Below are 14,279 nucleotides of genomic sequence, written 5' to 3'. Positions count from 1 at the left end.
GGGCAAGTTAGCTACAATGCCTTCTAGCTAGATAGCAACAGGGGATTGTATTTTGGTCATGAGAGGAAGGGTTTTTTTTGGTAAGGCTCTGACACTAAAATCAGTAGCCTACCTGTGTTAAAATCAGAGGGCAAGAAAGTAGACTACTGTCACAGGTGCTTTACTTTCAAAAATGATTTTGCTATGCTACTTTTGAGATTATATTATAATAGTAAAAAAGGGGTGTTTTTGTCTTGACATTTCATCTTGCTCTGAGCTAAAGCCCTGCCTTGACTGTTCCTAAGGACACTTCTGCCACCTACAGGAACAGTTAGAAAATGCCTAGAGGCTTGAAATTCATACAGAAGATAGGTCAGACCGTCCTCGAGGCCTGGCTGTAAAAAAACGCAATTGTCGGCGAACGACGTCGAAGGTAGGGGGCGTCACTATTTGAAATGACGTCATTCGACGGCCAAGGCAGCCAATGAGTTAATAAGTACACTAACCGAGTAACTGACCTGAATTACTAAAGTACACTTTTTTGCGTGCATTAATTAAATGACTGCGAGATGCATTACATACTTAGCTGCTAGCGTAACGAACTGAGTTACTGACTAGACTCACTGTGGTATGAAGTACAAAAATATGCTAACACAGTATATTATTACTGAGCCGATACTACTTATTGGTAAAGTTCAAGAGAGTCCTTGTGCACAAGCCCTCAGTAATGCAGGTGCAGGTGTGAGGCAGGCAGGGCCGGTTCTGGCTTATTTGGCGCCCTAGGCGAGTTTGAGTTCTGGCGCCCCGCCCCCCCTTTTTTTATACCTTACAGAACACAAGAGTAATACCGGTAGTAAGCTTAACTAAATAGCATCAAGAACAATAATTGTTTTGCATCAAATGGATTTCTGGTTCTTTTGGACAGCCGACCAACACATCAGATTGAGTCGCATGAAAGTACCTTCACTACACAGGGAGGTTATCAATGTGTTTGAATTGTAAAATGGAATTGAAATGCCAGGAGAGTGGTACAGTACATTTGCATGTCAAATGCATGTGTAGACAATAGGCCTACCAAGGAGGTCTGCATTGATAGCCTATCTACACTACCTACAGCATCACAAAGCATGGCAGCATAACAATTTTAATAAGCTACACATTTGTGCTGTCTATGATTCCAAACCAATTTCATTTCTGTACTGGAAATAGTGGTGCATTTGTGAGTAGGAGAATGAGAAGGGGGCTATCTATGTGTTTGAACCGGAGGGACAGGGTGAGAGAAAGGGAGAAAAGCTGTCACGCTTTTGAATTTCATAATATACAAAATATAGTAAATAGCCTCACTTGTCTGCAATACTACATCACTCAGCATGAAAACATGCTGTGCATGGTTCTCTTACATGATTAATGTAGGCCTATAGGCCTATGTAATTCTGGTCTGGAAACAATGTTTTTTTTTAAGCTTACAACAAGCAGGTAATTCATTCAAGTGGATGGAAGGAGATATGGCAGCTAAACTTGTTTTAAACATGGCACCAGTCTTACTTTACATTGCTGGTCAACCTAAGCAAGTATTATGATGTCAGGTGGCTGTTAGTGAGTAGGCTACTAACAGCTACTTTACTGGATTTCATTGCTTGGCATACTTGGCTAATGTTAGCATGCTAACTAGCGATTTCTCAGATCAAAAGCAAAGCTCTTTTTCCCTCTAATTCCAAACAGTAGCCTCATAACTATTAGGCTTTACATTACCACAAACGGTTGCTGATTAAACCACATACTTCCAAAACACCCTCTGCAACTCCTGCATCATGCAATGACTGGTTTAATGAGAACATAACAATTCTCCACCCAGCAGAGCAGTATTGCTGTTCGCGCTTGCCCTCTGTCTCTCGAATGAGTCTCCAAATTCAAAATAGATCGCACGCTGTCACTCGTCCCGCCCCCTTTCTCAGGACTGTCTGTTTATTGGTTCACAGACTTCCCAGAGACAGTTGAAAGCGATATTACTATTGGCTGAGGGGCGCTTTGCCGTGAGGAGCGCTTTCTCCACGCTTTGTTGATTGCGACTTCATAAAAAAACCTCCATATCGCAAAATTACGCATCGGAGAGCGCCATTTCGGCGCTCCTTCTTCACATTGCGCTCTAGGCGACCGCCTAGCCGGCCTATGCTTATAACCGGCCCTGGAGGCAGGAGAAGGTGCATCAATTAACAAAATTCAAAAGACACCGCACACTGCTTACTTTTCTTTACTTTATTTTTCGGAACTACTTAATAGTAGTTCAACTTAGCAGCAAAAGTCAGAGTGAGTACCTAAAGCTCTTCTCACTCACACACATCACACACACTGACATAGCCCACGATGCATCAAACACCATTTCAAACTTCTGTGCTAACTCTGTTACATAGATTTTCTTCCTTAAGTTGATACTTTTTATCTCGCACCCAAAGACTTTCGTTTTCCCAAGAAGTTGAGCGCGTCCTTTGCCAAAACCTATAGATTTTTGACAATACAATACACTTTACTTGACTTGACTTATCTAGCAGTGGTTGACTTTCCACTTTTGTCACCCTTCTCCATACACACCTAGGAACACAAAAGCACTAAACTTCCTTGAACTGGTGCCTCCATTGTAGTTGTTGACTTCACATTTCTCTCTCTCTCTCTCTCTCTCTCTCTCTCTCTCTCTCTCTCTCTCTCTCTCTCTCTCTCTCTCTCTCTCTCTCTCTCTCTCTCTCTCTCTCTCTCTCTCTCTCTCTCTCTCACACACACACTCACGCACACGCACACAAACACACATATAGTCAAACACACACACACACACACACACACACACACACACACACACACACACACACACACACACACACACACACACACACACACACACACACACACACAGAAGCATGTGTACCTACCTAGTGGTGAGCCAGTGCAGATTCCTCCGTGGTGGCAGTAGTCCTTGCAGTGGTTGACTTCGCACCGCTCCCCAGAGAAGCTGGGCCAGCAGTAGCAGCGGGACTCTCCCTTCTCATTGGTCACACAGCGGCCCCCGTTCTCACAAGCCGGACGGCACAGCTCTCCTGTAGGATCGGGACAGGATGAATACATGTAAATGCAAACACACACACACACGCATACTGTACACACATAGGCACACACACTCTCAGACGGACGGACAGACAGATCACTGACACAGACATATGCACACACACACACACCACATACATACTGTACTGGACAGATCACTGAGACAGAGATATGCACGCGCGCGCACACACACACACACACACACAGAGAGAGGCAAAAACAGTGTCAGTCAGTCAATCAGTCAGTCAGTCAGACACACTTACACAGACACATCCACTCCACTCTACTGCAAAACCACTGAGCTGGTTTTCCATCCTTGTACAGGTAAGTTTCTGTTGCCGTAGTGGAGACTGTACAAGACTGCAGAGTTTCAGCTGACTGCAGTGGATATAACACACACACACACACACACACACACACACACACACACACACACACACACACACACACACACACACACACACACACACACACACACACACACACACACACACACACACACACACACACACACACACACACACACACACACAGAGAAAGGTGTGTGAGTGTGAACATATGTTGAGTGCTGAGGAGCGTAACAGCTGTGGCATCCATGACAGGAGCCTTACTGGTCTGTTTGGCAGATGAATGACCTCCAGCACACCTGAGCTACGCTGCTCTCTCTCTCTCTCTCTCTCTCTCTCTCTCTCTCTCTCTCTCTGCCTGTGAGAGTGTGAGTGTAAGTATGAGTGTGTGTGTGTGCGTGTGCATGTTATTCTGAATCTGTGTGTGTGTGTGAGAGTGTCATTCTGAATCCATTTGTGTCTCAGTGAATATATGTGTGTGTCTTTCTGTGACGGTACATCAGTGTGTGTTTGCGTGTGTTCGTGCGTGCACATGCACGTGTGTCAGAGTGTTTCAATATGTCAGGGCATGTGTGTGTGTCGGTCAGTGAAGATGTATCTCACTCTCTTTTAGTGTGTGTGTGTGTGTGTGTTCGTGTGTGTGTGTGTGTGTGTGTGTGTGTGCATGTCTCTGTGTGTGTGTTATATCCACTGAAACATATCAGCTGAAACTCTACAGTCTTGTACAGTCTACACCATTTCAACAGAAACTCACCTGTACAAGGTTGGAAGACCGGCTCTGTGGTTTTGCAGTGCCGTGTGTGTGTGTGTGTGTGTGTGTGTGTGTGTGTGTGTGTGTGTGTGTGTGTGTGTGTGTGTGTGTGTGTGTGTGTGTGTGTGTGTGTGTGTGTGTGTGTGTGTGTGTGTGTGTGTGTGTGTGTGTGTGTTTATATGTGTGTTTGTGTGTGTGTACATGCACACGTTTGTGTTAGTATCTTTGCAATCAACTGTGACGTTACAGTTTCCTACATTCTGCACAACTGCAATAGATATGTACAGCACAGTGTTTGCATCTACTCTACTGTTGCATAGTCCTAGCCAGACTATGCCCTCCTAGTGACACAACACCTTCAGTGTAGCTTGTAGTCAGGCCCGGAGTAATACAAAATATAATTTCTGAGCTCCAGAAAAATCAGGAACTCCTCAACTTCCAGTTCCAGTAGTCTGGTCAACCATGCCGTTTGGGAAATGTTATTTGTTATGCTCTTGGTCAGACCATGTCTATAAGAGATTTGAAAGTCTATGATAATCAGGCTAGTATAGTCCCCAGCAGTAGGGTAGACTATATTGGACTAGTGCTAGTCTCCTCTAACTTCATCTGTGGGATTGTGAGATGTTTCATTTCAAGTGTTATTTAATTTATTTAGGCTAATTGAATGTTGTATTATTCTCACACACGTTTATTAACGACTAAAAGCACCCCATTATGCTCTGTTTTTTTGCAGATGGGGTTACCGGCAAATTGACTCACAATTGGCTAGAAAAAACTTAAACTACATCATAGCAGTACTGTGAGCCTTTTCAAGATGTGGTTATTATCATTTTGATACCAAAAACTTAAACTACATCATAGCAGTACTGTGAGCCTTTTCAAGACGTGTTTATTATCATTTTGATGACAACAATCTCATGATTGACCCAGTCGGCTCCTCTGGCCCACCCATGAAACTGCATATTGTTTTTCCCTCTGAATGCTCCACCCGTGGTCTTGTGGTGCCAATCATTGCCAGTCATTTGGCATATTGATTAGCCACTACATACAGTGGGTGGAGCAAACGTGGGGAAAAACAAGCAATTTCATGGGCGGGCCCACAGTTGCCGCCTGGGTCAATAGAGGCTTTGCGTGAAAGGGTGAATATAAATAATGGCTGAAAGCAGGATTCATAGTATACAACTGCAATGGCATGGTTTTCATAGCCAAAAATGCACAGTGTCACCTGAAGTGACACATGGTGCCACCTAGTGTCACCGGAGTTGTGCTTATGACACGTGTTACCAAATCGTTTTGCCACCTCATAATGACACAGCGTTTAATAGGACAACCCACGATAAACAAAAAACTGCTTTTCCTGTGGCACAGCATTGTGTACTGGGTGACAGTGTAGTTTTGTTACGGGAAAAGTCGTTTTCAGAGGAGCCAATTCTTTCCCAATCCGACTAGTAGGGCAATAACTGTTTGGGGAAATAACCACAGTGTCAAAGTTGCGCGCGCACACACACAAAGACACACACACACACACCCAGACACCCACCAACACCCACACCTACAAACACGCACGCACGCACGCACGCACGCACGCACGCACGCACACACGCACGCACGCACACACGCACACACACACACACACACACAGAAATAAAATGCAGCAGCCGCAGGAAGGGGAAGGAATATATTTTAGGGCACACACTGCCACCACCATCCCTGTCACACTCCGATGAAACTAACTCTGGAGATGGCGGAGATCGGAATGTGTGTGTGTGTGTGTGTGTGCCGTGTGTGTCGTATGTGTGTGTGTGTGTGTGTGTGTGTGTGTGTGTGTGTCAGAGGCAAGTATAGGAAAAGGGCTGTGCAAACATTTCAGTCAAATGCATCGGAGCAGAGCTTGGCAGGGGAGGACACAGTGGAACAGGGGATGGGGATGACTTTTAAACGAAAAGAGAAAAGCGTAAAAAAGTGAACAGAAGAAGAGAAAGAAAAAGAAAAGTGATAAAATTCGGAAGTACAGCCTGAAGTGGTGATAGTGTCAGCCAGTGTCAGCGAAAAGACATGGAGCAACAGCTAAGCTTAGAACACGTAAGGTTGGAGAGGACGAAAGGAAAGAGTTGTGAAAGGAGAGATGTGAAAGGAGAGATGAGAAAAGAGAGCGAGAGAGACAGAGAGAGAGATAGAGAGATAGTTTTACCCAGAGCCATCTAATAACAGAGTTGCGCAAACCGGGGACCAGGAAGTCGGTTGGTGATGTGATTCGCGTAGATTAAAATGTTTCTTAATAGTAAACTTCTGTTCGTTGGAAACTAACACAGAACCATCACATACCAAACAAAGATTAAGTACAAACAAATTACATTACCTTTACCACATTTTCTGTGTTCTACCGCCACCTCCTGGAACTAAGTAACTTCTAATAGAACTAAAGTCAATGGGGATTTCCATGTTAACGCTCCGTGAGGCTCCATGAGAGCCGCCATTGCTGTGGAAAGATTGGTCCATAGAGGTCTATGGGAGTGGCGTAACTCTGATATTAGATGGCTCTGGTTTTACCCAAAGTCAGCAGAAGGACAAATGGGTAGCTGACGTGACATGTGAATTTTGCTGTTACAGGCTCTTAAAATGAAGTAAATTCATGCTTTCAAAATTGTCAATGTTTTAAATGATTAAACTAGCGTCTATGTTGTGAAAAAGTAAGTATACTTAATTTTGAGTCAAATGTCACATTTGTCCTATGGTGTGACTGTCACAAGCCTGGTTCTCCATATTAAAACATTTTAAAATAAATAATCAAAGCTCAGTCATTTGTCTAAGCAACCCTGGCATGTTTTTCAAGGTGTCTATTTTAGCAAGTGGCAATGCTTAATTATTTGCCTATTTTTCGTAGACCGTATTTATGAAACTTTGTCACAGAAAACAATGTCCTGTGGTGTGACATATTTTTGGGTAATGCTGTGGATAATTATCTATTGTTGAAGCTCCAGCTGTACATAAATTGTGACTTTAGCCCCTTAAAGGATAGTTCCGGCGTAAAATGAAAGTTTCACCATCGATTTCCCATGCCACATAATGTATCTAATGATGAGCCATTCCGGGCAATGCCGCGCCGTTATGGAGTTAGCTTATTTTAAGCTTTTTGGCGAAAAACGCAGCCAATGCATCACGGCGGGGCCAATTTGTAAATATTATTTTCTGATGTTTCCCCGCTATAAACAACCTCAAAAACGCTACACACTTCATCACAAAGGTCTCGTCAATCAAACCGAGGCACAGAGAAGATCATCGGACCACACAGTCTTTCACTGGCCAGTGTTTTCAGAGGTGTCTCACTGTTGCAACTCTCTGACCCGGATGCAGGCTACTCAATCAGGTGGCTAGGTAGGCTAAACATGGTCCGCGGTTCTTACACCGGACCGGCTGCGGCCGTAAAATGAAAAGCTGGAACCCCGACCGTTTTCACCGACTGCCACTGTCTAAACCAGCCATATTACGGGAATGGCTAATAGCATCAGAAGTGGACGAAACTGACATAAAAAGTCATGTGGTGTGATGGTAAAAGTCCTATGGTGTGACACTTTGGAGTATCACACCAAAGGACAAACAGGTCACACCAAAGGACTAGATATCTGAGAAATAGCTTTTAAAACAACTGGTTGTACATTTGTTTTGTTTGGTTGTTTAGATAAATATTGTGTATTGAAATTACTTATTCCTTTATTGGCCATTGGAATTTATACTTTGATGCATTGTTGATGAATATTTGCTGTTGATTTTAGATACTGTCAAATGATATAAAATGTCATTAATGGTGCTTTGAAACCATAGAATATAACGGTAACAGTGAAGGAAAGATGACTGAGAGAGTATAGAGAAGTATAGACGTATAAAGTATGCTGTGGAGAGCTCAATATAGCATAAATGAAAAAACCTGCATTGTGCATTGTGCTGTCCAGCTTGAGATACCAAACAGGCACTGACCACTACACACTACAGGTTCAATGGTGTGACAGTCATATCATACCTACAAAGAGGGTGAGGTGTGATGGTCATGCCAAGGTCACACTTCAGTATGAGAACCAGCTCTGCAGGTTAAATTTAAGGACCGAATGGCTGTCAAAGTGTTAGGATAGACTGATAATCCATGACTTAAAGACTTATAAGCATTAAGTGTAGGTCCATGTTGACTAAAACATTACATTATGATCAAAAGACAAAAGAATCATGTTGCAGGGTATATACAGCAATCTTGAAGTCAAATTTACTACCATTTAATACCCTTTTTCACTACCTTTAGATTTTTTTTACAACCATCACGACATTCCGATTCCAGTATTAACAAGACATTTTTTGTAATTTCTACCTTGTAAACATTACATTACACTTTCGTGTTTTGCAAAAAGCAGTGCGATTCCAGAGTGCTGTTTAAAAGTCTGCTATGAACTAGGTCAGGTGGCTACTGTTGCGCGAATCACTGGTGTTTTGAAAAACTGTGATAAACAGTGAATAAACAAAGATTTTTTAATCAAAATGGTGTAACTAAAAAATATAATACCTTGTTTTTCAAAAAATAATACTTTTTGAGCAAATTTACGACTTTTAATGCCATTAAATTTTGACTTTTTAATTTATCACCTTTTAATACTTTTTAAAACCCTGCATACACCCTGTGTTGATACATTTGTTTCTGGCTCAGTTTTGCATTTCTGTCCTTAAGTGTAACATGAATGTCCTACGGTGTGACAATTTTTACACGCTCAAATATTTGTTTGAGTTTAACAATATGTTTGATAAACACTGAATATTGCATTAGGAAAGAACAAATTATAATTCCTGAAACGTCACACCAACGGATTTTTTGAGAGATTAATTGCTGCACTACGTAGACATACTTTCCCGCCTCATAAACAATGTTTTGTGAAAAAAAGTTTTTTGCTGCCTATCTCAACTACCCACATACAGTAGCGACACACAGTTGCGGAAGTATTGCACACAGGGCCCCAGGGCAAACCACCTATATGGGCCCCTCCATGGTCACAATAAGGCCCCCAGCACCAATACATTAGGGCCCCGTGCTCCAGGGCAAATGCCCTGCTTGTCCCCCTATAGCTCTGCCCCTAGCCACACAGTTCACAGTGGAACAGGTAAGGTAGGAATAGAGGGATGGAGGAAGATGAGAAGGAATGGAGGTGAGACGAGAAGAGGAATGAGAAAACAGAAGGAAGAGGGGTAGAGAGGAGAGAAGGTAGGAAAGGAAGAAAGGGAGCGAGGAAGCAAGGGAGGGAAGGAGAGACAATAAAAAAAGAGGTAAAGAAGAAAGGAGACAAAAAAGAGGAAAGAATGAAAAGGAGGAATTGAACAAGACTCATGTTAAAAATGGAACTGCAAACTGAAGAGTTGAGAGTGGAGTGGAACAGGTAAGGTAGGAGTGGAGGGATGGAGGAAGATGAGAAGGAATATACTGTAGGTGAGACGAGAAGAGGAATGGGAAAACAGAAGGAAGGGTGGGAGAGAGGAAGGAAGCTAGGAAAGGAAGAAAGGGAGGGAGGAAGCATAGGAGAGAAGGAGGAAAATGAAGCGAGGATGGAAGGAAGCAAGAGAGGAAGGAAGGAATGAAGGATGGGAAGAAACAAAGAAAGATGAAAGAAAATAGGACTTGGGCATTCAGCAGGCGCTTTTTGCAGGTGCCTTACGCTAGGGACCCATAGCAGGCGAAACAAGTGAGGCGAAGAGAGGCGAAATTCAGTGTTCCATTCTGACAGCTCGACCGTCATCAGGTCGCCAGGGCAAATCAAATGGTATGAAACATTTATGTTGTTGATTCGATTGACCGCCGCAGGTAAAATTCTGTCCTCATTTGCATAATATTAAGCTTCGTCAAATAATTTCAATTCGCTTCGCTTTGCTCCTGTTCGCTTGCCTTAACCTTCGCTTGGCCAAATTCGCATCTACGTGTCCCCAGCGTTAGGCTGAAATGGGTTAATCTGTAGGTGTTGTGAGGTGGTTTTGTACCTGCTGTGTTGGTGTCAATGCAGGTCCTGTTGAGCAGGATACAGAAGGCACCACTAGTGTATATATTGGTGTTGTACTGTATATAGGTGTTGTATTTAGGCTATATAGGTGTACATGTAGGTGTACTGTAGGTGTTGTGAGGTGGTTCTGTACCTGCTGTGTTGGTGTCGATGCAGGTTCTGTTGAGGAGGGTCTTCCCCTCAGGACAGATACAGGAGGCGCCACTGGGGCTCAGCAGGCACATGAAGTCACAGCTCATCTTGGCACATGGGTTTAACACTAGTGAAGACACAGACACACACACACGCGCACACACACACACACACACACACACACACACAGACACACACACGCACATACAAACACACACACACGCACGCGCACACACGCACGCGCACACACACACACGCACGCACACACACACATACGCACACACACAGTGCATTCCCATTTGCACAAGCACGCACACACGTGCGCACGCGCACACACGCACACACACACACACACAAGATATAGGAAATCAGATCAGACAGGCTATACAGCACATTCATATGTACATTTCATATACCACTATTCACACTGTGAACGTGGAGTAGAAAGAGTTGCATCCAGTGTTCACGCTAGAATTCTTACTGGCCGGACAAGTGGCCGGCTGCATTGCAGAATACCGGACATTTAGAATATCTAACGGACCTTCCCTCATATAGCCAAACACACACTCCCTAATGGGTCAAAGTGGCTAGTAAATTAGTCTTTTCTACCAGCAAAACTTAAATTTCACTAGCATTGGGCCAGTTGGCTGGTGTTAAAGAGCCAGCTGCTTGTATGCACGGGGAGCAAACGCGCGCTCTCTTTCACATACCCGAGAGTTCGAATGAACTGAAAGAAAAAAAGCAGCCAGCCAACGTGCTGTGCGCATAGGCATATATAGCCAAGTTATCGACTGAAAACAATTGTGTTTTATCAGCAAACCCGAAGAGGATTTCCCTACTCAAATTGGGTAACGATGTGATGACTGTAAAGGTTGTGCAGTAAAGGTAACAACGCTACAGAAATTTGAACTGTATTGCGTTGTGGTCCTGCACTCTCAAGGAATTGACACGGTCCGTACGACGCTCTATATAAGGGCGTGTGAGATACATAGTCATTTTGGCCAGTGATGAAAACAGTGATAAAGCCCTGCATGCACTTTTACTGGGACTTCAGCAGAGGTAAAAGTGAAAGTGATTCGATGCTGCGATGCTGCGCATGCCATCGCATTGGGTCCCAGGCTTGACTTCGCAACTGGGCTTGAAACGGTTTTGCAAGCGCAATGCCCTTTGTGTGCCCAGCGTGAGTGAAGTGATAGGCCTGGGAAAGCAACTTGATTGAGGAGAACGCCGTGGGGGACGAGAGCGCAAGCAACACTATTGCGTGCTGTTTAGACTATGACACGTTCATTTACATAGGGTATTCATAACTATTTTCGGCTTTGTTCAGTTTCATAACACTGGTGTTTTGTGTAACATTCAGTATTTAAAATGAGCTAATATTATTTACTGATTAATTTCAGTCACTTTTTGTCGGACATTTTGGCCGGTCACATTTTATTTTGCCGGTCATTCATGATGCAAAACGGCCAATGTCCGGCCACAGGAGGCTAACGTGAACCCTGGTTGCATCAAATATAAAATCACTAACTTTAAGAGTATCATGTGTAATATGTGAAGCACCAAGACAATGTAAGGTTGTTCCTGAGCAAGAGCATAGGTATCATAGGTAACATAATTTAAAATCTGTAAAATCTGTAAAACACATCCTCAAAGAGACAGAAAACACAAACTAAATTCTTATAAGGCCTACTTTTGTTTAGGTTGGAGGGTATGCATTTGCCACTGTAGTACTGTAACTGAACAATGAGAGGCGCTATTGAGTCAAGAGGCTGAATGTTAAATAATGAATAGCAAATACCCCCTAGGTCAGCATTATTGTTTGTTTTGTCTTCGCTACTCCCCACAACATGCCCACCCCCATCAGATGAGAGGGCAGTTGCAGAGCTGTGAGGACAGTTAAGAACATCGCTGTTAGGAGAGCGCTGAGCTTTCAATGTCTCCTCTGAGCCTTACTGTATAACAGTTAAAGGGGGATAACATTTTAGAGAGAGAACGAGAGCGAGAGAGAGAGAGAGAGAGAGAGAGAGAGAGAGAGCGAGAGCGAGAGAGAAATAAAGAAAGAGACATCGGGGATGGAAGGGGGGTGGGAGGAAAACAAAACAACAGGGCTTTGAGGCTAGATTCAATCAAAACCATGCTCATCTCTCTCTCTCTCTCTCTCTCTCTCTCTCTCTCTCTCTCTCTCTCTCTCTCTCTCTCTCTCTCTCTCTCTCTCTCTCTCTCTCTCTCTCTCTCTCTCTCTCTCTCTCTCTCTCTCTCATCTCATCTGTGACGGTAAAGCCCCCATGCTTCTATGTGTCTGGCTAACACCACCCCTTGCACAGCGCCGTCGCTAGCTAGCTGGGTTCAGGGCTAATGAAGCGTTTGGGAATGGCGCAACAGGGGCCATTAGCACGAGCTTAGCCAAGCGCTAAAGATCCCCTCTGCAATAGCTAGCTCACCGCAACCACCGCCACCACCCCAGCCAAGCATGTCGATAAACAAAGACAACTCTCTGTAGGTCACCAGAGAAGGAGAGAACAGACAAAAAAAGCAGACAGAGTGACTCATGCACACACGCATGCAGACACACACACATATGCACACACACACACACACACACACACACACACACACACACACACACACACACACACACACACACACACACACACACACACACACACACACACACACACACACACACACACAGTGAAATTGGAAACAAGCTTGAAGAAAAAAAAAGACAAGAAAAGAAAATCAAATAAAAGTGACAAGAAAGAGGGGGAGAGAGAGAGAGGGAGAGAGAGCGAGAGAGAGAGAAGCGGGCTAGGGCCAACTGTGTGGGATGGGACTGGGAGGGTTTATCACAGCCTTGGCTTCTTTTGTTCATGCTGTGCCAAAGTTGAACCACGCACACACACGCACGCATGCACGCACACACACACACACGCGCGCGCGAATATACGCAAAGACACAAGCAAGCATACTTTGAGGGATCTATTGATGTGTGTGCTTGTGTGCGCGCATGTATGCGTATGTGTGCATGCATGCGTGTCAGAGCGTGTCTGGGCCAGCACGTGTTACAGAGTGTATAGTGATCCCCGAGGACACCCATTGTACATTGAGGCCAGCTGATGCCTGCTGCTAGGCCTGATGTCCGTAAAATATGACTGGACACATGGCTTGAAAAGATCCAAAACCTTCTAAACACAGCACAGAGCTTTGTCTCATGAAGCACAGGACCACATTTGATGCTTTGTCAAAGTGCATCTTAACTCCCTGGATCATCACTACGACTGAAATAGTCATACTTATTACTTTCATGAAGTGACTAATCTTAGCATAAAGACTCTTTGGTTGATACTACAGGGTGTTTCTGCCTCCTTAAGGATGTCTCATTGAGCCAAACAAAGCAGACCACAATGAAGAAAATAAATGAATAATGAAATAATGATGCAAATGAACAAAATTATATGCTACTGCACATTTTTGATGTGTGTAATCTTAGCCTAAAGGCTATGCAATGGACACTACGGGGTGTATCCGCCTCGTTCATGAAGTACCATTGAACAGACCAAACCAGGCTGTGAGAAAGAAAGAGAATCTTAAGTCTAAGACACCAATGAATACGTCAATACGGGCAATGAACAAAGAACAGAAGAGGAAAGAGGGGGTATTAAGAGGTGCTGCTGATTATTTGCTTCCTGCTGTTTTTGTTTTGATGAGGAGGACAAAAGACAGAGTAATGACACTCGACTGGAGAGAAGCAATTTTTTGGGATGTGTTTGTTCATTTGTTGTGGATGCGTGTGTCCGTCTCGATAGAGATGAAAAAAGTCCACTTCAACTAGGATTTTTTTTGTCCCCACTTTTAAAAAGTAGTATACCACGTGACGTCTGCAGAAGGGTGTTTATCCAAAATGTTGAGCAAAAAAAAAAAAAAGTGGGAGCAAAAAAATCCTGGTTGAAA

The 14,279-nt window shown here is 43.8% G+C and overlaps 1 protein-coding gene across 1 annotated transcript in view; it reads right to left on the bottom strand.

Annotated features, from left to right (window-relative positions):
* Positions 1-14,279, bottom strand: part of LOC134459383 (low-density lipoprotein receptor-related protein 1B-like) — a 628,069-nt gene that overhangs the window by 64,005 nt on the left and 549,785 nt on the right. The window contains exons 83-84 of the mRNA XM_063211727.1: positions 10,330-10,455; positions 2,901-3,065 (exon numbers count right to left, since the gene is read on the bottom strand). Coding sequence (XP_063067797.1) covers positions 2,901-3,065; positions 10,330-10,455 — 291 coding nt within the window. The remainder of the gene's footprint in view (positions 1-2,900; positions 3,066-10,329; positions 10,456-14,279) is intronic.

The sequence above is a fragment of the Engraulis encrasicolus genome, chromosome 12 (genome assembly GCF_034702125.1).
Source record: "Engraulis encrasicolus isolate BLACKSEA-1 chromosome 12, IST_EnEncr_1.0, whole genome shotgun sequence".
NCBI lineage: Eukaryota > Metazoa > Chordata > Actinopteri > Clupeiformes > Engraulidae > Engraulis > Engraulis encrasicolus.
Note: the sequence above shows the minus strand (reverse complement) of the source record. Positions and strands in the feature narration are given on the sequence as shown.